At 34.1% G+C, this 24,154-nt stretch overlaps 1 protein-coding gene across 3 annotated transcripts in view; it reads right to left on the reverse strand.

The window, feature by feature from the left end:
- Positions 1–300: 300 nt before the first annotated feature.
- STAG2 (stromal antigen 2) overlaps positions 301–24,154 on the reverse strand; it is a 210,761-nt gene continuing 186,907 nt past the window's right edge. The window contains exons 24-33 of one of the 3 annotated variants that reach the window (XM_006862847.1): positions 23,646–23,785; positions 21,921–22,022; positions 19,968–20,116; positions 17,907–18,035; positions 14,602–14,825; positions 11,790–11,979; positions 11,589–11,699; positions 8,302–8,428; positions 7,132–7,209; positions 2,206–2,229 (exon numbers count right to left, since the gene is read on the reverse strand). In XM_006862847.1, coding sequence (XP_006862909.1) covers positions 2,206–2,229; positions 7,132–7,209; positions 8,302–8,428; positions 11,589–11,699; positions 11,790–11,979; positions 14,602–14,825; positions 17,907–18,035; positions 19,968–20,116; positions 21,921–22,022; positions 23,646–23,785 — 1,274 coding nt within the window. Of the gene's footprint in view, positions 2,230–7,131; positions 7,210–8,301; positions 8,429–11,588; positions 11,700–11,789; positions 11,980–14,601; positions 14,826–17,906; positions 18,036–19,967; positions 20,117–21,920; positions 22,023–23,645; positions 23,786–24,154 lie in introns of all 3 variants that reach the window. The other 2 variants (XM_006862849.1, XM_006862848.1) reach the window with 2 other exon arrangements.

Consider the following 24,154-nt stretch of genomic DNA (forward strand, 5'->3'; position numbering starts at 1 on the left):
GTCCAACAGATACCCTCAGAAGCCACAGTTCTGATTGGACCTGTGTGTGTGTGTGTGTATGTTTTGTTTTAAAGAACCCTCTAAGGAAACTAAGAAACATGTATTACGGAGACAAGTTGTTTACACACGTTTTGTTTGGGAAAAAACAGAGTACACGTATGAGCTGGAATCCAAGTAGCAATACGTTTGGACTTATCCTTGTTTCTAAATCATGGTTAATTGGTAAATTGTCTTAATGAGTTGTAGCCATCCCCTGCTTGGACTACAAAAAATAAATAAATAAATAAAACATACAACATATTGTAGGTTTATTTTTATTCAAAAAGTTACTGTCTCAAGACATAAATACAAATCAGAAAACAGTACAATTAGGACAATAGAATGTGGAGGACAACAGGTTAGAGTAATATATAAAACATTTTTAGCTGGTTGAAAACAAAGCTGTAAGAACTGCTTTCACAAAGAAGTACTCCTTTCAAGAGTGAGAAAAAAAATCAACTTAGGTTTAAAATCATATATACAGTCCTCTCAGCAGTTCTAGTAAATGCAGTGGTGTGAAAAACAACATAGGCAATACTTTTGCACATGATATTGGTTGGTGGAAGGTTGTTAGATAAGTCTGGCTTCATTTGTTATAAGCCATGATTTAATAAAATAATCGTATCATGATCTTTTAGCTAACCTATGGTTTTTGGCTACCACAGCCCAATGCTTGTTGATTTCTGACTCTAAAAAAATGGAAACCTTTTGGTATTTCCCCATTTGAAGATAATTCTTGTATTGCAAGCATATTAAGGCATGGAATGATTAAAATAATATACCTCAAGAACTGAGAGACGACTGACAAAAGATAGATACACATGTAATATAAGTTAATATTTTGTTTTTAACGATGTCTAGCTGCCTAAGCCTCGCAAAATGAGTTGATGTCAAAATGGCAAGTGGCCACTTTCTGTTTGAAACTAATTTATTTGTGAAAGGACATAAAATGAAGTTTAAAGCTTAGCTTTCAAAGAATATTATGGGTTATGAATTCTATTATCCCATCTAATTTACATACAGAGGAAATGTACTGTAACCTGTTAGAAGTATCTTTAACCTGAAGACTGCTTGCAAAGACAGATAGATAAAACAATATAAAATACAAATTTAAAAATCATTTTAAAGCATGAACACTCATGCTTTTCTATTTTTAAACATTGTTAAACTTTCAATATATTTCTGAAACCTCATAATTTTAAGTTGGAATTTAAAAGTAAGAAAAAACTAAACAAACTGCGCAATTATAAAATCAGCACCAATTTATATATATATATAATTTTATTTAAAATTTAGATCCCTATTCCCACACTCTAATAAGCTGTATAATTTTTGTTTAGAATTTTTCTGCAAACATACTACAATAAGCTTCTTTTATTTGGAGACAAAATACAGTGGCACTACTGGAAGGAATATCACAACATTACATTTTTATCTTAAAGGACAAGCAAACTTTCAGGGTTGATAATGGGATAAGCAGGTTTGAGACTTGTTACCTTCTGGCAGTTCACTGCATCTGGGTATTTCTGAAAAGTATAGAGAAGCTCTTGAATTTTAAAAATATCTTAAAATACATTTTAGATGAAAAAATTGTAAAAGTTCTGCTTATAAGTTTACTTTTCTCCACAATTACAATATTTAAAACAAAGCTTCGTTGATTGGTGTTTTAAGCATTTAAATTTAGAATGCTAAAAACAATTCTATCCTTTAATTTCTGGGTGGGTGGGGGAATAAATTCTTCCTTAACTTTGTTTCTTCGATGTAAACAGAAAGTCAGCAGAGGTCATCATTATTTAGTACACCCAGTAAATAAATGTGAGAGGATTCTTATCTGTACCAAATACCTCTTCAGATTGTTATATTTTTCTTTAAAAAAAGCATGAAATAATTGATTCAAAAGCCAACTAACAGCGCATAAATAAAATATTTACTTTCTAAGAAAAACTGTAGCTTATCATCAAATTGTTTACTTGTCCTTTACTTTTTTTCAGGCAAACAAAACTGCCCCTCAATGCACTTGATCTTGGTAATAAGCATAATAAGCATGTCATATTCTCCTTAGAGAAAAATCTGTACAGAATTTCACTGTATCTACCACACTTTATTTTAAAATTTCCTCTTCCACTTAGAAAATGACTTCACCACAGATTTAATTGTGTACTGGTATTAAAACATTGACACCCCAAGAACCTAATGAGAGAGAGAAAGAGAGAGAGAAAAAAAAGTCTCGTTATAAAAGCTATTCATTTATTCACAAAATGTATCTACAAAAGTTATATCAAAAATATAAAAATGTTTCAATACTTGATAATATTAAGTTTAATAACATGCATATAAAATCACTAAGAAAATGTCCAGTTTCTTCAGATATATATTTCCAAAATTAAATGGATCATGAATAAATAATGAAATAACACCTTCAAGGCTAAAGGATGCTACTTACCTTACAACTACAAATGAGAAAAGATTTCTAAATAATGCTCTTCATGAGAGCAGGGACAAGGTCTACCTTGTGTATACACACCCTCCTAGTGCCTTGGTAATACCCCAAACTTAGGCATCCACAACATTTGAGTGAACTCCAAATAAGTGTGCTCCTTCATTTAAACTTCTGACAGAGTTTAAGAAAGCCTTGCAAACTTGATCATTTGCACTCTGAAGCTTTTTTTAGGAAAAGCACTTGAACATGCATACCAAAACCTCCAAGAACATACATGTATGTAGAAAACAAGATTTATTTCTAAGAAATCAATTAAATAAGGTGAAATCTGGGCAAACGAACTTATAGTCATCTTTTTCTACATACTCTAATTGGGAGAACGGTGGATAAAATCTAATGATTACTTGCCACTCACTAAAAGTAAAAGCAAAGAATGGGGCAATTCCCACTTGCTCATAAAGCAAGAACAGAACTTGCAGTTATATGTACTAAACATGAGACTGCTCAATTAAAATCCTAGCATTTAATATGTCAATTAATATTTCAATTTACTATAGTGTACTCAGGAGCCCTGGTGGTATAATGGATTAAGCACTGGGCTGCTAACCAAAAGGTCAGAAGTTCAAACCCATCAGCCCCACTCCATGAGAAAAAGATGTGGCAGTCCTTTTCCATAAAGATTTATAGCCTTGGAAACCCTATGGAATAATTCTATTTTCTTTTAAGATCACTATGAAGTCAGAATTGGCTCAATGGCAGTGGGTACAATGAGGGGTTGTTTAATGCCTTCAAGTCAGTTCCGACTCACTGCGACCCTGTATAAGGTTTCCAAGGAGCTGCTGGTGAATTTGAACCGCCGACCTTGTGGTTCAATACATTATGCCATACCGCCACACCAGGACTCCATAATGAGAGGTTGTTGTTGTTGTTAAGTGCCGTTGAGTCAATTCCGACCCATAGCGAACCTGTATAGGGTTTCTGAGGAGTGGCTGGTGAGCTTGAACCGCCGACCTTTCGGTTCAAACCGACTTTCCGGTCCAGCGCATTAACCCACAGCGCCACACCAGGAGCTGAAATTGAGATCACAAAGGATTTGTCTTATATAAGGTCTCACACTTTAGAAAAATTCAGGAACTCACACATAGTTTTCACATAAAGAATTATGTATTTTTCATATAAAGAAACAAATACTTCACTGCAGCCTCCCAGCAATTAACTATCAAATGAAGTGTTTTAAACCCCCAGGCAAAGAGAACAAAAAGGACCCATGCTTTCCATTCCTTACCTGTCATCCATCTTAATCACCACTACTCTAAGCAGCCTCTGTTCTCCACCACCCTCAACAAACTTCAGGGTTCTCCATTGCTGCTAGTCAGATTTTAGGTAGCTAGAATGTTCCCACCAAAGAGGCCTAGGTAATGTTTAAAGGTTCCTTTCTAGCGATAACACAGTGCCTCTGGGTAAGGAAAAGGACTGATGATTAATGAAAGTATAATGTTTTAATAATTTTTGGCATAAAGTATGGCAGGAAGATGAACTGAAGTTCTTTCCAGAGTGTCTGAATAGATTTTTTAAAATTCTGTTTTTGTACAGACTAGGTTATAACTATATTCTTCAAAAAGAACATTAAATTAGCTGCATTATGCTGAACCTTTCTCCAATTAGTCTTGTACTACAAATAATTCTTATAAGAGAAGCTCAATACAGGAAAAGAGAAGCAATAAAAATCCTTAATTCTCTTTTTGTACTAACACAAACTATACTTGTTTTTGATGCCAACACTAATAAACACATAAACATGTATTTAAAAAAATACAAATTACAAGATTTGGTGTGATGTGGCAACACTGGCTAACTAGTAACAGGAAATGACCACTATCACAATGTGACAAACCAATTTTGTTTCCATATATGAAACCTGGGAGTGCAGCGAACTATGAATCACAAGGTCCGCAATTCAAGCCCACTAGCTGCTCTGAGGGAGAAAGATGAGGCTTTCTGCTCCCTCAAAGTTTAAAGCCTTGGAAACCCTTTTACATGGTTGCACTGAGTCAGGACTGACTTGATGGCACCTACCAACAGCATACGAAACCTGCTATGTTACAAATCTAGAATTATACATAAATAAAATTTTTAAATGATCTATTCAGGGTTTCTGTATTCTTACTCTTGGATGATGTGAATACCAAGTTACAAAAGCTATCTTTAGGATTTATTCTGCAATAATCTCAAGTACTGTAAAACTTACTTCACTTAGAATTAGAGGACTCCTGGTGTGGCACTATAGGATCAACATTAGACTGCAAATTATAGTCGCAGTTCAAATCTACCGCTCCTCAAAAACCCTATGCAGGGTCGCTATGAGTTGAAACTGACTCAATGGCACTTAACAACAACAAATAACAGGGTCAATAAAAAGATTAAAATCCCTATTTTACTACTGTTGTTATTGCTATGTGCTGTGGAGTCGACTCCAACTCAGCAACCCTGAGGAGCAGCTTGTGGGTTTGAACCACCAACCTTGTGACTAGCAGTCTAGTGCCATACCAGGGCTCCATAGATCATAGGCTCAAGTAGAAAGTGGCATAACCTATTGTATACAAATACAGATTTTTACATTTTGACATTTCTGTTACTCTCTTTCTTATTGTTGAGACAACACATGGTGAGGTTCTCTGTATATTTTAAAAAGACTACAATTAATTTTTAAAGTATTTCCAAAAATACCCAAACCTTTAAACATTACTAAGTGCTCAGCTATATAACATTAGACTGCTGCCATCATGTGGTAACATTATAAAACTACAGTAACAGGTATTGGTACATGAGCTCATTTTCCTAATCTTTGTAGAAGTCACTAAACTGCTAAAATTACTGTGACATTAAGAATAAAAACATCTCATCCTGAACATTATTAAGTAAACACAGGAATGCCATGAAACCACTCTAAATTAAGAGTAAATTATTAGTGCTCTATCTTTGCTTTTCTCAAAATGTGTATTATCAAAACCAGGTAAACACACATTTTACATTGCCATTCATTAGTTAAATCTATAGCGAAGAATACCTTTTTGCAAATCTAGTGACAAAGCAAACAAATATGAAATATTTACTTTACTACACACTTAAATCTTGACTACAATTAATCATTTCTGTGGTGCTGTAGGATCAGCATTGGGCTGCAAACTGTGAGGTCAGCAGTTCAAACCCTCCTTGGAAACCCTATATAAGGTTACTGACAAGTTGAACAGATTTGATGGCACTAAATAATAACTTCTAAATTAATTTTTACTACACACCTAAATTTTGACTACAATTAATCATCCCTAGTCCTGGTGTGGTGCTGTAGGATAAGCACTGGACCACACAGTTGGTTTGAACCACAAGGTCAGTAGTTAAAATTCACCAGCTGCTCCTCAGAAACCCTATACAGGGTAGCTATGAGTAGGAACAGCAAATTCTAATTTTCTCAGGTGTCTTCCAAATGAGGTTTAGGAATAGTTTTGGGGATGTAAAACAGTAGCAACACCATGAGATTTCTAAAGTAAATGGAACTTGGATCAACTCACTGCTTAGACACTAGTTGTAAACTCCATGCAAACAGAAGTATGGTAGGAGTAAAATTCTGATTTAAAGCTTTGCTACTTAAAATATGATCTGTGACCCTAAAAGCTTATACAGCACTTGTTACAAATGTAGACACAAAGGTCACAGTCACACTCCAGAGCTACGGAATCAGAATCTGTATTATAGAAGGATCTCCAGATGAGTCATACAGACATTAAAGTTTGAAAAGCAATGATTTAAAAGATCCCAAGGTAGCCTGCCTGTTCAAAAATTCTATTATCTGCTAGTCTATGAAACTCCTTCGTTGGGGCAAATAATTGCCTTTACTAATATATCAGTTTACCAAAATATTTCCAAGAACTTCATGAAAGTATATTGTGAAACGGGAAAAGACACAGAAGGGATTGGAGAAATGGAGGAATAAAAAGGTAAGTCTCAGAAGATGGTTACAATAGACACCAGAGGGAGGCGTGAGGAGGAAGGTGTATAAAAATGAGAGACATGGAAGTGAGATAGGAAAGTACTTATATATTCACATAACAAATAAAACTAAATACCCTACTATACTGGGCAGAATTTGACTGTTATCGCTGCCAGGAGGAGGCTGAGTCTACTGAGGGATCTGGACATGTTTAATAGCCTATCTCATTACCTAAGTCTGGTAACTACCATAATAAAAGTTTGTACAAAGTGTTATGGGAATAGAGACTAAAGTATCTATTTGAAGAGATCAGCAACAACTCCACAGGTAATGTCAGACAGAATTAAGTATAAAAGGAAGATTTCACTATAAGTAAAAAGGAAAAGGGCATCCCTAGCAGAGAAAAAAAGTTCATACAAAATCATGGAGTCATAGAAAACATAGTTTCTTTGAGGAACTACAAGATTTGGTATGGCTAGAATACAGACAACATATAAGGAAAATGCCAAGATTAAGGTGGCAAAGGAGCCAAAACATTTTTTCTTATAGGCAATCCTTCAATGGGCAAGCTAAACTTATAGAAAAAGTCTAAATTCCTTAACATTCAAAGGCACTTTTAATCTGTCACATCCACTATCCGGGAGTACACATAAATTAAACCTACTGATTCATCCATAATTGAAGCTGGATCAAAGAAATCGGGCTTCAGTTCTGTTCTCTCTCGTCTGTTCTTTGATGGTGGCTAGAGTAGGAAAGAAAAAAAAAAAAGTTCACATTTGCCATTTCTATAAATCAAATACTAACAGAAATCATTCAAATTAGTTATCATTAAGTGTTCATATGATCCATGTAATTATAAGTGTGCCTTATAATTTAAATACTGGATATTCAAACTATAAAACGTTTAAAAGTACACAGGCAATTTATTCATGGAAAAGTACTTTGAAAAGACAATTAATGAGGAAACTCAATTTTTCTTTTTTCTTTCTTAACATGCCTCTTGTAAATCGTCATTTTCCTTTAAAGGCATTAAACCGTATAAGAGATACGCTATGGTATGCTGAAATGTTAAATCACAAGACCTTAGCTTTCCTACTTACTAGTTTTGTCTCTTTGAATAGGGCAACTACCTAAGTTTCAACACCCTCAAGCCACTTATACTACTACCTCACAAAGTTGAGTGAGCTCTACTGCAAAATTAGATATGTGGAAGAACTTTATATACTAAAAGACCTAATGATGAATTGATGCAGTTATTAACAAAGACTGTATCTTTACATATATTTGCATATCTTCTTCCAAAGTTTTAAGCAATTTTATTATCTGGGATGGAATTATGTCTCAAATACAGGGAAGTACTGAATAGTGTACTTATTTTAACAATGGCATTAAAAATTAAAAGGTGGTATGATATTATCCCATTAACTGTTTTTAAAAACTTGTTGTTGTTAGGTGTCATTGAGTTGGGATTGACTCACAGTGACCTTATGCACAATAAAATGAAAATAAAAGTTAATGGTATGTAATATATTTTAATTTATTATTTATTACATACCATTAGCTATTTTATTTTCATAGTCAATATGGTACAATAAAGTAAATACTTTAAATCTATATATTCCTAAATTAATCACAAGGGCATACATGTGTTGTTTTCATCTTCTTACCCTAAGATCTAAAACACTCAGCCATACTCACCTCTCATATACCTAACAGCTATTTTATATATATATTTTAAAACTTATGCGTTATGACAAGCATTTCTCTCCTCTAATAAGCAGAGCTGTGTAAGACTGCCCAACTTAATTTCCAAACGAAAATCATTGTTTATTACCAAGTCTATATCCATGGTGTCAAAGTCCATTCCCTCGTTAAGATCCTCAATTCTCCCTTCCGAGGACATCATAACATCTTCAACAATCGGCTCTTCATCGTCTTCCATTAAGCTTGTACCACGCCGACTAGAGAAATACAAAACAAGGTCAAGTTCTGAACTAATGTGGTGACAATTAACATACTGGCAGCAAATATGTGGCTCTCTATAATTCAATTTTAATGGAAAATGATGGAAATAAAGGTCAGGGAGAATGATTAGGCATTGATCATGTCATCAATGATGATAAAAACCCCAATGTTCACTTATCTAGAAATACTAAGGAGTTATGCGTATCCTACATTATTTTAAGGTACTTAGCTTAATAGTTCAGATATCCCATATACAAGAAGTTCAATGAGAAATTCCCACCTGGGAACATACAAGATACCTCATATCCATTTTGAAAGTAGGCAGGGTACAAATTAATAAAGAAACATAAAACAAAGACCAAAGAAAATAACATTCTCAGAACACACACACGTAATGTTACTTTCACCCACTCACTCTATCATTCACCCGGTGACTAACGAATGCCATAAACTCACTCAACCATTCATTGCCTACTATGTGCCAGGAATATACTGTATGCTATGGATACAAAAAAAAGAGATGAGTAATATATGGTTTCTGCCCTCAAGGAGCTCACAATCTACCATGGGAAACAAAAGTAAATAATTATGACAGTTGTGATAAATACTGCAACAGTGCTACCTATAAGGATATACCAAAGAAGAGAATAAATCTGCCTCAGAATGAGTAACATTCATGCTGGAACTTGGATTCGGTGTCCTATGAAACTCAAAACTACAATATATATGGAAAAGGAAAATTAAAACCAAAACCTCTATATGCTATCACGTAATTGTAGAGAAAAAATTCCAATTCACAAATTAGTCTACATCAGCATTAAGAGTCAACAATATTAGTAAAATTAAGCATGAATGGTTTACCACTTTGGGTAACATTACCTTTTTTCTTATCCAAAACTGACAACAAAATAAATTATTTAATGAATGCTTACAATTTACATTATATTATGCTGGGTCTTAAAAGATCTAAAGACATGATATCTAATCTAGGCTACCTTTCAAGCTTCTTCTAGTGGGGAAGATAAATATATTGACAATGGTCTTTATGTCCTAAAAATTCCTATCGTAAAAGATGATTTCATTGTGTTTGGTGGGGAATAGGAATACGTTTGCTTTTATCAACCGGAAATCCATTTTGCATTTTGTCTGGAATCAGAGAACAATACAAACAGTTTTCCAAAAGTCTGTGGAAAAGTTCCACTATCTGTGATCCCATTTCTACATGAACTTTATTTTTTAAAAAAAACAACAAAAAAAACCCCCTCATATATGTGAAGGACTCCTGGGTGTGGTGCTGTAAGATCAATACTGGAGTGCAAACCACAGTCAGCAGTTCAAACCCACCAGTTGCTCCTCAGAAACCCTATACAGGGTTGCTATGAATCGTAATCGACTTGATGGTACTTAACAACAACATATATGTGATATAAATATGGAGGGAATATGGAGGGTAAGAGGATACATCATTGGGGCAGACATCATTAAAGAAACCTTTCAATAAAAATAATGCTTTACATTATTTTAATGAGATAATTTCTTAGCGATGTCTAGGGAAGTTCACCTAAAATTAGGAAATTTTAAAAATTACGAACAAAAACATAAGGAAAAAAGATACTGTGTAATGAGGTGCTGTGGAGGAAACTTTGGGAAAAGGCAGAAAGTTTCCAAAGTAGAGACATGGACCAGATGATTGTCTAGCAGAATTTTAGAATTTCTGGATTGGTGTTTAGTTGGAATCTAAGAAAGCAGTTGTAGAATTCAGTATGAAATAAGAACATTTATTAAGGGGAATGTGGCCATAGAAACTGAAAAGAGAAGAGAGAAATAAAGGGTATTATAGATGATGGCCATGCGAGCAGTTAGGACTAGAATCTACAAATGTAATAGAGATTAGTTTACACGTTCTTAATACCATTCTAAAAGTAACTAAATTGAACCTCTATATAAGCTATACTACTCATGTGTAATGATCATTTCTTAAGAAAAAATAAAAATTTAATCAATATAAATATATCACAACTGTTTTTAAGGCAGGTAAAATTACTATCTCCTAGTATTAGAACATATATCACATTATGTTAAAAGTTCAAAGCTTTCAAACTTAAAAATTTAATCAAAAGCATCATACCCTTTCCATTTATACCATGAAAAACATTATCTAAAAACTGCCTATCTACCACTTCTTTGAGAGTCAAAGCTAATAGAGATTTCAGAAAGACTTGTGACGTTCTCATACAGATCCCAGCAAAAACAAAATATTTAAAAATTAAACTGTAAGTTTTGAACATTTAACCGTTCTGTGAACATTTACTGAGCACCTTTTATGTGCTGAGCACTGACAAGCAATGAATATGGTCCCTGCCCTTGAGGAGCTCACAGTCTACAGAAAAGGACAAACTCATAAACAAATAATTACAAAACAACATGGTTAAGTGCTGCAAGAAATATGAATATACAAAGTGTTATGGGAGCATAGATGACTGTAGCTTCATAAGGTGACACCTGAGTTGGTTTCATTTACATGATGATTATATCAGTTGCCAGGGAATAGGTTAATGACACTAAAATGTAGACAAGGGTCATACTTTGAAGGATCTTGCATGCCATGAGCTAAGGAGCTTGGACTTTATCCTGCAGGCAATGGGGAGCCATGGAAAGACTTTTAAGTAGAAGAGTTACATGATTAAATTTTAACTCTAGAATAATTCTTAATGGCAGTGTGAATGATGAAGTGGTAGTGGGGGAAGGTGGTGGAAGGGAAGGGATTTGGTGAAGGGATAAATAAACGGGAAATCTGAAGCAAGAAAAATAGCTCAGGTGAGAAATGAGGGTCTGAATTAATGAGGGGAAGCAATTAAGATATAACAAAACTGGACTTTTGGCTATTATGCTGTGTACCAAAATAAACAAGGATTTGTATTTAAACTTTTTCCAACAGATTAACCTAAGATTGGTCTTTTGGCTAACTAATTAATAGTGAACTTTAAAAAATATATATATTTTTTCTGTTGGAAAGACCAATTTTTACTTCCTTGATTATTTCAGCTTAGTGACTCTAGAGAGTTTGCTGAAATTTTTAGATAAGGCACACATTAAAAAATGTTAAAATAAATTAGTGAACTTCCTAGACTCAGACAATAAGGCACTCTCACTTACATGGCATGCTGAAGATTAGTTCGCAGTTTAACATAGCTCATTGCTGCTCTCTCCTGCTGTTGCCTTGCTTCCTCTTGTTGTCTTTGAGCTAACATCCATGTTACCTGCGTGCTTCAAGGAGAATTTTATTCTTCTTTTAACTTAACTTTTTTCTATGTAATTAATAAAGTTCTAGTACAGAAAATTAGCAAATGTACTTACTTATAATCAAGAGGAGTTTGATGATGTTCAGTCTGCATTGGATAGACACTCATGAAGCTATCCTCAGGCCGTAATCTTTTGGGTTCTCTCATAATGGTTGAGGTGAGTTGTGGTGTCTGCATCATAACTGGGGTGTGCAGTGTTTGTTCTCTGCTTAACCACATACTATCACTACTGCTACTTTCTTCAGCTATAAAAGAAAATGAACAGCAATGAAGTTCAGTAACAAATTCTGACTAATGATAAGTCTAATGGGAGTCCTGGTGTGGCGCTGTGGGTTAATGCACTGGACGGGAAAGTTGAAGAACTAGGTCAGCGCCTCAAGCTCACCAGCTGCTCCTCAGAAACCCTATACAGGATCACTATGGGTCTCAACGTAACAACAACATATGTCTAATACAACCAATTCAGGTCAACAAACACAAACAAGTAGTTGCATTCCACATGCTACTGCTAGGCTCAGGAAATGGTACAAAGGTCCATACAGTGCAGTCTGTACCCTGCACTTCAAGTCTAAATGTGGGGAAAGAAAAAATAGGCAGTTATAACACACTATTGTAAACACTAGAGGAGAATTACCAGAACAGAGAAAATACTGACTGGGCTATGAAGGGTTGTCTACACAGAAAGGAGAAAATACGCAAGACAACATTAACTGGACTATAAAAATGTATTTTTGACTTACAAAAATGACAGTTTCTTATAGCTCAACCTAATAGTTTGCTACTACTACAGTATAAAGATTGACGAGAACAGTAAAAGACGATCAGATAAGGAGACAAGTATTCATTTGTGGAAAGTCTGATTTTAAGGAAGATAAGCAATTTGGTGAGCAACATGTTTTAGTCAAGTATGCAGTAGAGGTATGGAGGGTAAACTTAAGGACAGGAAGATTGGTCAGCAATTAGGAAGCTATGTAGCTCAGATGAGCAAAAAGTGGTAACAGCAAAGGGGGTGATGGGTTCCCAGTATATGAAAGGTAAAATTGACAGCACGTGCTGATTAACTGAATGTGAATTTGGAGAGAAACTTACTGGAAGATTATTTTTATATATAACATTTTTAAGGGGTGAGTGAAAAGAGAAATGTGCTTATGGCTAATACCTATTAACAGACAGCAGTGCGCTAATAGTTGTTGTTAAGTGCCTTTGAATCGATTCTGACTCATAGCAATGCTGTATAAGGTTTTTGAGAAGCGGCTGGTGAATTTGAACCGCTGACCTTGCAGTTCAAACAGATCTTGAGTTCAAACAAGCACAACAGACATAAATTTCACCATTGATCTACACAAGCTTACACATATTTCTATGGCTCTCTCAAAAAACCAAAGAGAATATTGATTCTTTCTATAAAAGCTGAATAACTTTTCTTTTAACTGTTAACACAAATACCAATTAATAAGAAGTGAAGTAATAGTCCCACATTAATCCAAAAAAGTACTGGTTCAAATAAGTAAAACATGTTTTTAAAATTACAATGTTCTATAGGAAACATCCTTTAACTTGATGACTTCTAAACCTTGGAGGAAAAAAAATAAGAGGACAATGTCTTTCAGTTTCTTAGATACCACCCAGCTTGATCTCTACTGATCAGGGAGACATTGTAAAAGTGATTTATTTTATTGACCAGGATGCTCAAACTATGAGACCAAATCTAAATTTATAAGTTATAAAGGTGTTTGAATAAAAAATACTAAAATAAATCCATGGAACAATAAAGTTGTTAACAGTGTATATTTGATAATAAATTATAGCTGATGAGTTATATGGCAATTTAAAAATACATCCCCCAAATTCTTTGTCACTCCTCACATTTTCAGGCAGGGGATTTATGTTCCCTTCTCTTGAATCTAGGCTCTGTTAACTGCTTAGCCAACAGAGTCTAGCAGAAATGAGGCTAAGCCAGTTGCCAGGTTTAGGCCTTAGGAAACTGGCAGTTCCCACTTCCCTTGCTCTTGGGGCACTTGCTCTTATAATCCAGCCACATGCTGTGAGGAAGGCAAGCAGCCACATGGAGAGACTACATGTAGGTTCTGGCAGACAGCCCAACTGAGCTCCCAGCTGACAGCCTGCATCAGAGATATAAGTAAAGGTGCCTCTAAAAGATTCCAGCCCCCAGCCTTGAGTTGTCCTGGCTGAGGCACCAGATATCATGAAGCTGTCCCTGCTATGGCCAAAGTTTTGGAGTAGCTTGTTTCTCGGCAATAACAACAGGAACAAATCTTGACAGCCATGCTGACTTGTTTAAAAGGTACAACAGATAAGAAAAAAATATTCCCAGCCAAATTCTGACCAAACCTGGATTGTTGGGAGTCTAAGAGCTTCAAGCATCAAACAAATTCATATCGCTAAGATTTATGCCTCTAGAGGGTTACTCTGTGTTTCTTCATGATTAATGACTACTTTATAAAATTCCAAAGTTACAATCCCTCTGAACCTGTTGCTAGACTTAAGCGACATGATCCTGAGTTTCTCTCCCTATGCACACAGTATAGCACCATGATTAAAAAGCAGATGCTCTGCAGTGAGACTGTCTGGCTCTGTGCCAGTTAACATCAATCCTTGGGTAAATTACATAATCTCTATACTAAATTTTCTCATTTTAAAAAATGAAAATGCACCTTAGAGTTGTGAGGATAGAGTCTATGCATATTAAATGCTCAAAACCATGCATTTACACACAAAAACCACATATTGTGTAAGATATTATGAAACGCCACATATATACCAAAGAAGAAATGTGGATGAACCTTAATGGCAATTAGGTTGGCAAAATTAGGTTTCAATGTAACGAAAACTAACTGTTTTCTTACTGAGTGCAAGTTGCATGCCCTCGACCACTTTCCGTTTTCCTGTAGATGGCTTTGATTTTTTACTCCGCACAGTTGATCCTCGACTGCTGATTCCACTTATAACTGACATGGTGTCATCATCTCCACCAGCTAGCAAAGAATTTCGGTAGGACATCAGTGGAAGCCAAACATCTTCTCTTCGGAGTGACATCTGAAAGGTCATGAACTTTTCCAAGTAAACATACCTTAGGAAAAAACAGAAATCATTAAACATGCTTTGATACATAACATTACCACTGCTCCCCCACCTCCCCTCCAAACAGTCTTAAAACATAAATATTGCAAGGTATATATTTGGTGATTTCATTAGAATTAAACAAAAAGCAAAGAAAATAATTATTAAACATAATAATGGCTGAAAACCTATACTTCCCCCCAAAAGTATATTGTAAAATTGAAAGCTTAATTTTTTTTTTTATTTTCTCTAATTAAACCTCAAAGATGTCTACTATAAGAGAACAAAGCTGAGTCATACTTCTGAAAAGAGCACTGGATTTGAAGTCAAACAACTTGGATTCTAGTCCTAGTTCTACCGACTTTCAGTTGTGTGAACATGGACATATTAAACTTGTCTTTAACATAAGCATATTATGTTACTTTATCATTCAATTTTAACCTCATCACAACACTGGGGTAATTTTGTGTCTACCAAAACTGTTAGAGCAAATGTAATAATTCACGGCAGTAAAGCTTAGTATGTATTGCATGCTATCTATGGCTAGAGAAAAGGATGACTTAGACATGGTCCACACCTGCAAAAAAGCTCTGGCCTAATGGAAATTATAAATTTGCCCTTGGCTCCAACTATCACAAGGATTCTATGGCTCATGCAAAAGTTTTATAATCAAAATTTTCTCGGGCTGTTTAAACTTTATTCCTACAATCCCATGAGGGAGGCACTCTTCCCATTTTACAGGTGAGCCGAATCAGACAAAAAAACCCCATCGTTTTATGTACAAGGTCACAACTAAGCAACATAACCCCCATGATTCAAATTCCAAGCATCTGACACTAAGTTTAGTGAATTCATTGGTTAAATCATACATCCAATACATGAAAATTTCTCAATTAACAGCAAAACACACCTCAAATATCTGTACTCATAATTTATAACAACTAATTTCAGGGTCGCTATGGGTCGGAATCGACTCGACGGCACTTAACAACAACAACAACAATTTCAATCCATCTAGATTACATTGACTAATTTTGAACAGCATTAAAAATAATGGATAGACTATGTCAGTTTAGTCCTGGAGTGGCACTGTGGGTTAATGCACTGGACTGCAAAGTCAGTTTGAACTACAAGGTCGGCAGTTCACACTCACCAGCTGCTCCTAGGAAACCCTATACAAGATTGCTATGCGTCAGAACCTACTCAACAGCACGTTAAGAATAACAACAACGTATCGGTCACAATGATCCCTGGCACACCAGGGTTACAGGATAAATGGGATTTTAACCACAAGGTCATCAGTTCACATCCACCACCCACTCTCAGAAACCCTATACAGGGTTGCTCTGAGTTGAAACCAACCCTACAGCACACAAAACCACCACCAAAATAAAACAAAAAAATTTTGTGGAAGTTATTCAGTTATTTATTTTTTAATCATGATATACTTCAGTTATAAGTAGCAGAGAATAGCGCTTCTTAAGTGTGGGCTGTAGACTAGATATCTACCAGTCTGACAACTATTCCCAGTCTAAGGCAAGATAAGGAGCTTGATACAAAATATACTCAATGGCAAAGAGATTTAGAACTGTGTCTTACCACACAGCTTAATAGAACATTATAGATAAGTAGCCTTGCCTTTGTTAAAGCTATCCCCCTCTTTTCATGTCTTCCCTCTCCACAAAAGCTACTTACTACTAAAACCTGAAATTTGGTGATTTTCATCACTAGGCATATTTACAAGCATTTAATATGGATTTATGTATCTGTAAACATCATAGCATACTTATACTTTGAGTTTAGGTTTTTAAATTTAGCCACATAGACATATGTAGTTTTCAGTTCTTCCATTTGGATTATTGTATGGTATTCCATTGCATTATCAAGCTATTGATCCATTTTCCAGTTGTAATACATGTACGTTGTTTTTGAGGTTTTCCCTATTCAAATACAGCAGGGACATTCTTTTATGGACATCCTAGTGCACATGTCCAAGAATTTCTCTAGGTCTCTACCTATGAATGTTATTGCCAAGTCATGAAGTAGGGAAATCCTTATATATTTCTAGATAGCTCCTATTACACTACATCCTTGGCAATACTTGGTTCTATCAGACTTTTTATTTTTGCTATTCAATTGGGTGATAAATTGTATTTACTTGTTCTAGTCTATAATTTCCATTAGACAGAAGCTTTTTTGCAGGTAGGGACAGTGCCTAATTCATCCTGTTCTCTAGTTCATAATTAACGTACAACACTTAACTGTCAAGAATGATTTCATTGTATTTGCATCAAATTAGTGTCTATCCAATTTTTAATTGGGATAAATTTATATGTGACAAAATGCAAAGAGATAAAAAGCACAGTTGGCTGTTTTGCAAATGAATACACCCATGTAACCCATACAGCTATAAAGTTAGAAAACATTCCTATGACCCCAGAAGACAACCACTATTCTGATTTCTGTCAGCAAACATAAGTTTTGTCAAAATTAGAGTTTCATATAAATCCTATGGAGTTTTTCTCCCTTCTTTTTCCCTTACCCCGTACACCTACAGCAACGATTTATGCGAATATGCTATTTACCAGCTAGAAGATGTTATCCATACAATGGAGGAAAGGTGTACACAAGTTTATAGGAATTTAAGTCCATTTGCTTAGCTCACTTATCATTCATTTTAGGAGACTAACTAACGTACCCTGTGTAAACGGTCTTCTGTTGACGACAGGAATAATTAAAGTAAAAACCTAAATAGCAACTTCAACTTTCTATGAAGTCACAGCTTAAGGTAGAGACTACCTAGGATGCTACTGATGGACCTTCAGTCCTACTCTCTTTTATATGTTCCCTCCAAATTAAGAATGCAAATAAGAGTAGAAAAATTATTTAAGCCATTAACTATACCAGAATAATTCACAAAATTAAAATGGAGTATTACGCACAAAATATAGTTATAATCATTAAACTGAAAACTTGTTGGAGCCCAAAGTTTCTCATGCATTAAAAACTACAATTCTAATCTGTGTGCTTTAAGGAGAAAGAAATAAAAGCACAGCAATTCCAAAACAGAGTATTTCCAAAAAATACATACACAGTTCTTTTGTCTTGTCGGAGAAGTTTAGAAGAAAATTCACTCAGAACATCAAGAAATGCCAAATTTAAAGGTGGGTGGCTCTCCCCTTGTGGATTAGGTTCTTTAAAAGCAAATTCTATGCCATCTCTACAAAGAAAAAAAATTAATACTAACATTTAAGGGAGTACAACATAAAAAATGTATTACTTATGAAGGAAAATGTCTCTAATTTCTTTCTACTATTACAATCTTTCTTTTGACATATATTTAATCCAAGGATTAGAGATTAAAAAGACTGTCGTTGTGAAAATGAGAAATAAATATGTATTCTATGAGTCTGTTGCATTCTTTAAACCAAAACAAACACAAAAACACATACACTAACAATGAACTGTTCATCTAACCTTCAGAATCACAGGGCTAGCTTTCAATTCGAATATGGCTTGGTATAAATATTAATACTCTTTCTTTATTGATTTTCTCCCCAACAGAAAATAACCTCAATTCTGTCATGATACAATCAATGCATTTTCTAAAATTTTTCAAGCACAGAGGGCTATACTTAAAAAGAACAGAGATTTTTTTTTTTTTTAAACTGATGTAAGAGTAATATTTTAAAGTCACTCCACTCAGGACCCTTTTAAACTACATTTATGTGACAATATAGAATATGAACCCAAAATTATTCTTTGTCAAAACTGTAACTGAGTAAAAAGAATCCAGATAGAATTGGAGAGTGAAAGAAAATTCCATTAAAAAAATCATGTGTTGTTAAATCCATTATCTACATGTGCTGACTTTAAATATCACCAAAATTTTTCATCTAATGTATTAAAAGACATAAATGAATTTGAGAGTTTTAGAGTAAGTTGAAAGGAGAGAGTAGATTATAGTTGGGTAATGTGGAGTCCTGGTGCGGTGCTGTGGGTTAATGTGTTGGACTGCAAAGTCGGTTGGAATGGCAAGGTTGGCGGTTCAAGCTCACCAGCTGCTCCTCAGAAACCCTATACAGGGTTGCTATGGGTCGGAACTGACTCGACAGCACTTAAGTAAAACAACTTAAGCAATAGCAGAAATATATTTACAAGAAGACATTTAACATTGATATCACTAAGTTATGAAGGAGAGAGAAAGAAATGCTAATAAATCTGGAGCCTACAATGAATGCAAGTCCAAGCCTCTTGATTTTCCCAAAGGCAAGGGTTTTTAATCGACAATTAAGAGATCAAGGGTATTAATATATAAATGTTGGTTAAGATTTTAAAATGCCTATATACACATTTCCAAAGTATAATTGATCACAAAGTTATATGCCCAAAATAAAATCACATGATTTCCAATTTTCCTGAAGGGAATAAAATACACAATTAGAAAGTTGCCAAAAGCCATGGAAAAGGTCAATGCAAAACAGAAAAGTTGCCCTTGTGGCTCAGCTCAGTTTTCAGCCAGGTAGTTGATGGGTATCAGTGTGTTAGGGTAGTGGGGGACACACAACAACACTGGTGGGTGTGTTGTGCTAACCATGTAATTGTAGGTCCCTAGGGAGTGAGGCAAGAGCATTTAGGGTTGGAAGGGAGGGTGGAATGGGGATGGGGAGGAAGTGGGATTAGCTGCTACTCCATGATGGGACTGCAGTCATTGAATGAAATATGATTTGATGGTTTGTTCTGTAGGCTTGAGCTCAGTGCACAGTGCAAAGTTTAAAATAAAAGAAAAGAATACCAGAAAGAGAAAAGCTTGAGAGAAAGGAATTAAACTTCAAAGATTTTTCAACTTACTAGTGAGATGCTGACAAAAACAAAGAGTATTTTGTTAACATCTGATAAATATAGTCTGCATTGTATCACATAATTAAAGACTTTTTATGGTTTTAATATAAACAGAATTTCTTAAATAAGATGTTTTAATACCAACTCATTTATTAATTGAGCTATAACTGGTTCTTAAATGCAATAAAAGAATATATAGTAGAGATGTATGATGAAATCATAAAGCATCAATCTGGTTACTCAAATTAAAAGGCTAGATTAAAAATATGATTAATAAGTAATAGTGTTGAATAAAATATTCATAGATTACTTGTGTAGCATTGCAATGGCTTCTCTGGTTTTCAACTGATCCAGTCCAAAAGTTAAAGCAAAACGCCGAGCTAGCTCTTTTATGCCACTGAATGTTGGGGATGATCTATCAAAATTATAGCCATTTTCTTGTATCATTTCATTAAAAAGCTGTTTGGGTAGAAAGAAAGCATATTAAAGTTTTGAAAATAACTAAGATTATGAACACCTTTTAGGATATATGGTTTCTATTAAAAATATATTAAGAGCTCAATAAATATGACACTGTATTTTCTACCATGTATTTTTAAAAACATAAGATACAAAGAATGACAACTGTAACACTTCACACTTTCAGACTATAAGTGCTTGTTGACATTAGAAACTCTAGTTAGTTTTGGAAGAATTCCACAAGGTCCACAGTTCGAACCCATCAGCTGTTCCATGGGAGAAAGATGAGACTTTCTGCTTCCCACAAGATTTTAGAAGCCTTGGGAACCCTATACAGTGTCACTACTATTGGAACCGACTCGATGATACTAACAACAGCAACACAGCACATAAAGAAAAAGAAAACCCACCAAATTATTAGACAACAATGTTCTGCTAGTCTTACTACTTATATTTAAGTGGTAAGTCTTCAACAACTTTCATCATAAATCAAACAAAAGAAAATACTCTTTTTTTCAACTACTAAATTGATGAAGTTTTTACAAAAGATACTGCTCACTACTGTCAAGAATACAGAGAACTGAGTATTTTGAGTAGCTAGGAACATATGCTGAGATAAGATACTATGTAGTGAAGTCTTTAGAAATGGCATGTCTTTTGACTAAGCAATTCTAATTGAGGACTTTACCTAAAAAAAAATGATGATAGTTATAAATATATGCACAATGTACGGGTACAGAAATATTTGTTTTAGGGCTATTTATAATGACAAAAATTTGGAAAAGACCTCAAGATCAAAATCTTGATTAGGTTATGCTACATTTCTGAAATAAAATGTTACATATTCTGTAAAAATGCTGAGGAAAGTAATTATGTGAAATTATAGTTTATGAATATGAAAGATTTAAGTTACAAAATAGCATGTTCAATGTGATTTAATTTTATAAAGCCTAGGATTTTGTATAGGTATAATAAGATTAAGGTTATTAACATTTTTAAAGGCAACAACAAAGTGAAAAATTTCCAAAGTATATTTTTTCCATTTTCTTTATTTTCTAAACTTTCTATAGTAAGCAACAATTATTTTAATAAATTTTATTCCTTCTAATAAAGACTGTTCAAATTTGCTAATGAAAATGGGAATTTTCACATCTACATTTCTAAATCTCAAGATAATTTGTCAAAATGAAATAGACTTAGACTTGGTTTTATGCTTGGGACACAAATTTCTTCTCCAACTGGTGTAAGTAAGCACATAATTTTTCCATAAAATATAGTTACCTCACCTTTGCACTTTTGATTATTGATCTATGCTATCAATTACTTTTTTTTTTTTTTTAACTTTCAAGTACTACATTAACAGTCATCACAGAGGTATGTTACAAGTACATTTATATAATACCCTGCTGATGGACATTTGGAACACTTCTAATTTTTGCTATTTAAAGCAGTGTTTCAATTTACAAGTTTATACACCTCTTTTTACAAATCTTGGATGAAGTTTTTAAAGTAGAACTGCTGCCCCAAATTGGACACACATTTAAAATTTTTAAATAAATTAACATAACAAATAGTCTACTAGGAAGTTTGTACCAATCCATACTGCTGAAGGTATTTATTTATTTTCTCTATACCTTACACACTGCTGTAGGTCTTATCAATCTTGCTTATCAGAAAAAGCAAAAAAATAATAGCACTTCTATTTTTATAGATTAGCTATTGTATCCTTTTGTCCTGTTTTCTAGAGTTACCTTGTGAATGATTACATATTATAATCAATGTTAGTACTCTCAATACGTCTTACCTGTTGCAAACTGAGAATAAGTGTCTTTGCACATTGAATTTTGTCTATCTGCCTTGTTTTACTCATTGTTTCTTTGATGATATCTCCATAGTCATTATAATACTAGAAAAAAAAATCATACAAATTAGCATAGCTTTATCGTTTTAATCTACTGAAAAATAATACAAATTTTAGGTTAGTCAGGTAAGCTTGTCATGAGGCAGATTTGGGGGAAACTATGCTTTAAAAGACACAAAAGATGTCACTGACATTTTATGATCATTTTTAAGCATATTAAGAGTTCCTGCAGTAACAGTTAAGATCTCATCAAATTAATCTAAGGACTTGATTTTAAGTAAAGGAGCACATAGAATAAAACAATTACATTAAGTGGATGTACACAAGTAACACAAAGTGTTAATTGTGAAAAGGGTTACTTTCATATATGTGAAATTTAGTCATTGCTATTTAATATGTGGAGCCCTGGTGTGGCACTGCAGGATAATGCACTGGACAGCAGGACAGCAAGGTCAGTTTGAACTGCAAGGTCGGCAGTTCAAACTTACCAGCCGCTCCTCAGAAACCCTATACAGGGTCGCTACGAGTTGTATTAGACTCAATGGCACTTGACAACAACAACAATTCAATACGTACTTCGTATTATGTACTTCAGATGTAGTTTCTAATTTTATCACTTTGGCTTATAGAAACTAACATCCTGCACATAGCATTTAAAGAAAATGTATTACAATTATTTGCATTATACACTGCATGGAATTTTTATCTAATTTAAGAGCCTGTCGAAAATATTTAAGTGAATACCACTGAGGACTAACCGAAAACACCACTAGACACAACAGACTCAAAGTCAAACAGTGTGCTTTTAGTTTATGGCCAGTAAAATTGATTTTAATAGAGAAAATCTAATATTTGCTAAATGACTTTTTGAAAAACCTTAATTAAAAATAGAAAATACTATTCCAAAGCTCTAAAGTAATTTACAAATTGTATCATGGTGCTAGAGTTTTCTCAAGTAGCAAAATATTACAGAGAGGATTCAGTGGTTTTTGACAAATTTATTACATATTGTTTATTTCTTGAAAAATAAGGTTTAAAAACATTTACATTTTCATCTCAAGATTCTACCTGAGAGGAGTTAAAAGGAAAAAAACAATCAAACCATATTTAAACACATTCCACTAGTATAATTAGCAACATCTTTAATGCTATTTAAAAATGAAAGAATTTTGCATACGCTTATGAAATTAAAAGCTCACTTTTAATCATACCACACTTGCAGATCCAAAAGAAATCTAAGGTATTAAAGTGGAACAGATAAAGAAACTCAAGTCACAAAAAGTATTGAGTTACTCAAGGTCAGAAACTATATAGTGACCAAGCCAAAACTACCATCCAGCTCTTCTGATCCCTAAAACAGCACTTTCGAATGCTATGTCAAGCAGAAGTGGCATCTTAAACTAAACCACAAATATAATTTATAATAGTGACAGTTAAGATAGCTTGTAATATTCAAGATGCAAAAGACCTCAATAATTCTGATAACTGGGGGTGGGGGTGTTCATGGGAAACATGATGAAATTCTACTGAAAATATTAAAGATTTAAAAATCCGATTTTTCATAGTAACAAACAATTAACTCTTTAAAAAAATGCATAGCAAAAGGCAAAGTGCTACATTATTATCTATGCATTTTAAAACTGCCTAGTTGTCATTTCTCAAGTTTACCTTCATATACTGCTTGAAGATATCTGCAGCTGTATTCATCTCCACCACAGTAAATACAATTAGCTTACAAAATGCTGCAAGTAAATTTCTCCTCTTGTGCAGAGCTTCAATTTTACTGGCTTCATCCTCCTGCTGACCATCTGGGAAAAGAGTTCTACACATTAAGCCATCTGTACTTTTCTTCAACCAAAATTTTTTTAGTTCTCACTATATAACACTCTTATATTTCAGAATTTGAAAAATAAGGAAAAGATATTTAAAATAAAAACTTTAATTATCCATAAATCTATAAGCCTATACAGGATCGCTATGAGGCAGAAGTGACTCAATGGCACACAACCACCATCACCTATATAAACATAAAATTCAAACCTAATCACTCTTAATATCTTATTGAATGTCCCACCACTTTTTCCAATAGGTGAAATTTCTTTGAAGCTAAATAATCAGAATATTGCCTGGAAACAATGAAAGGGAACAAATGAAGTCAGAAGAATTGGTGGTTATTA

The sequence above is a fragment of the Chrysochloris asiatica genome, unplaced genomic scaffold (genome assembly GCF_000296735.1).
Source record: "Chrysochloris asiatica unplaced genomic scaffold, ChrAsi1.0 scaffold00051, whole genome shotgun sequence".
In the NCBI taxonomy this organism is placed as follows: domain Eukaryota; kingdom Metazoa; phylum Chordata; class Mammalia; order Afrosoricida; family Chrysochloridae; genus Chrysochloris; species Chrysochloris asiatica.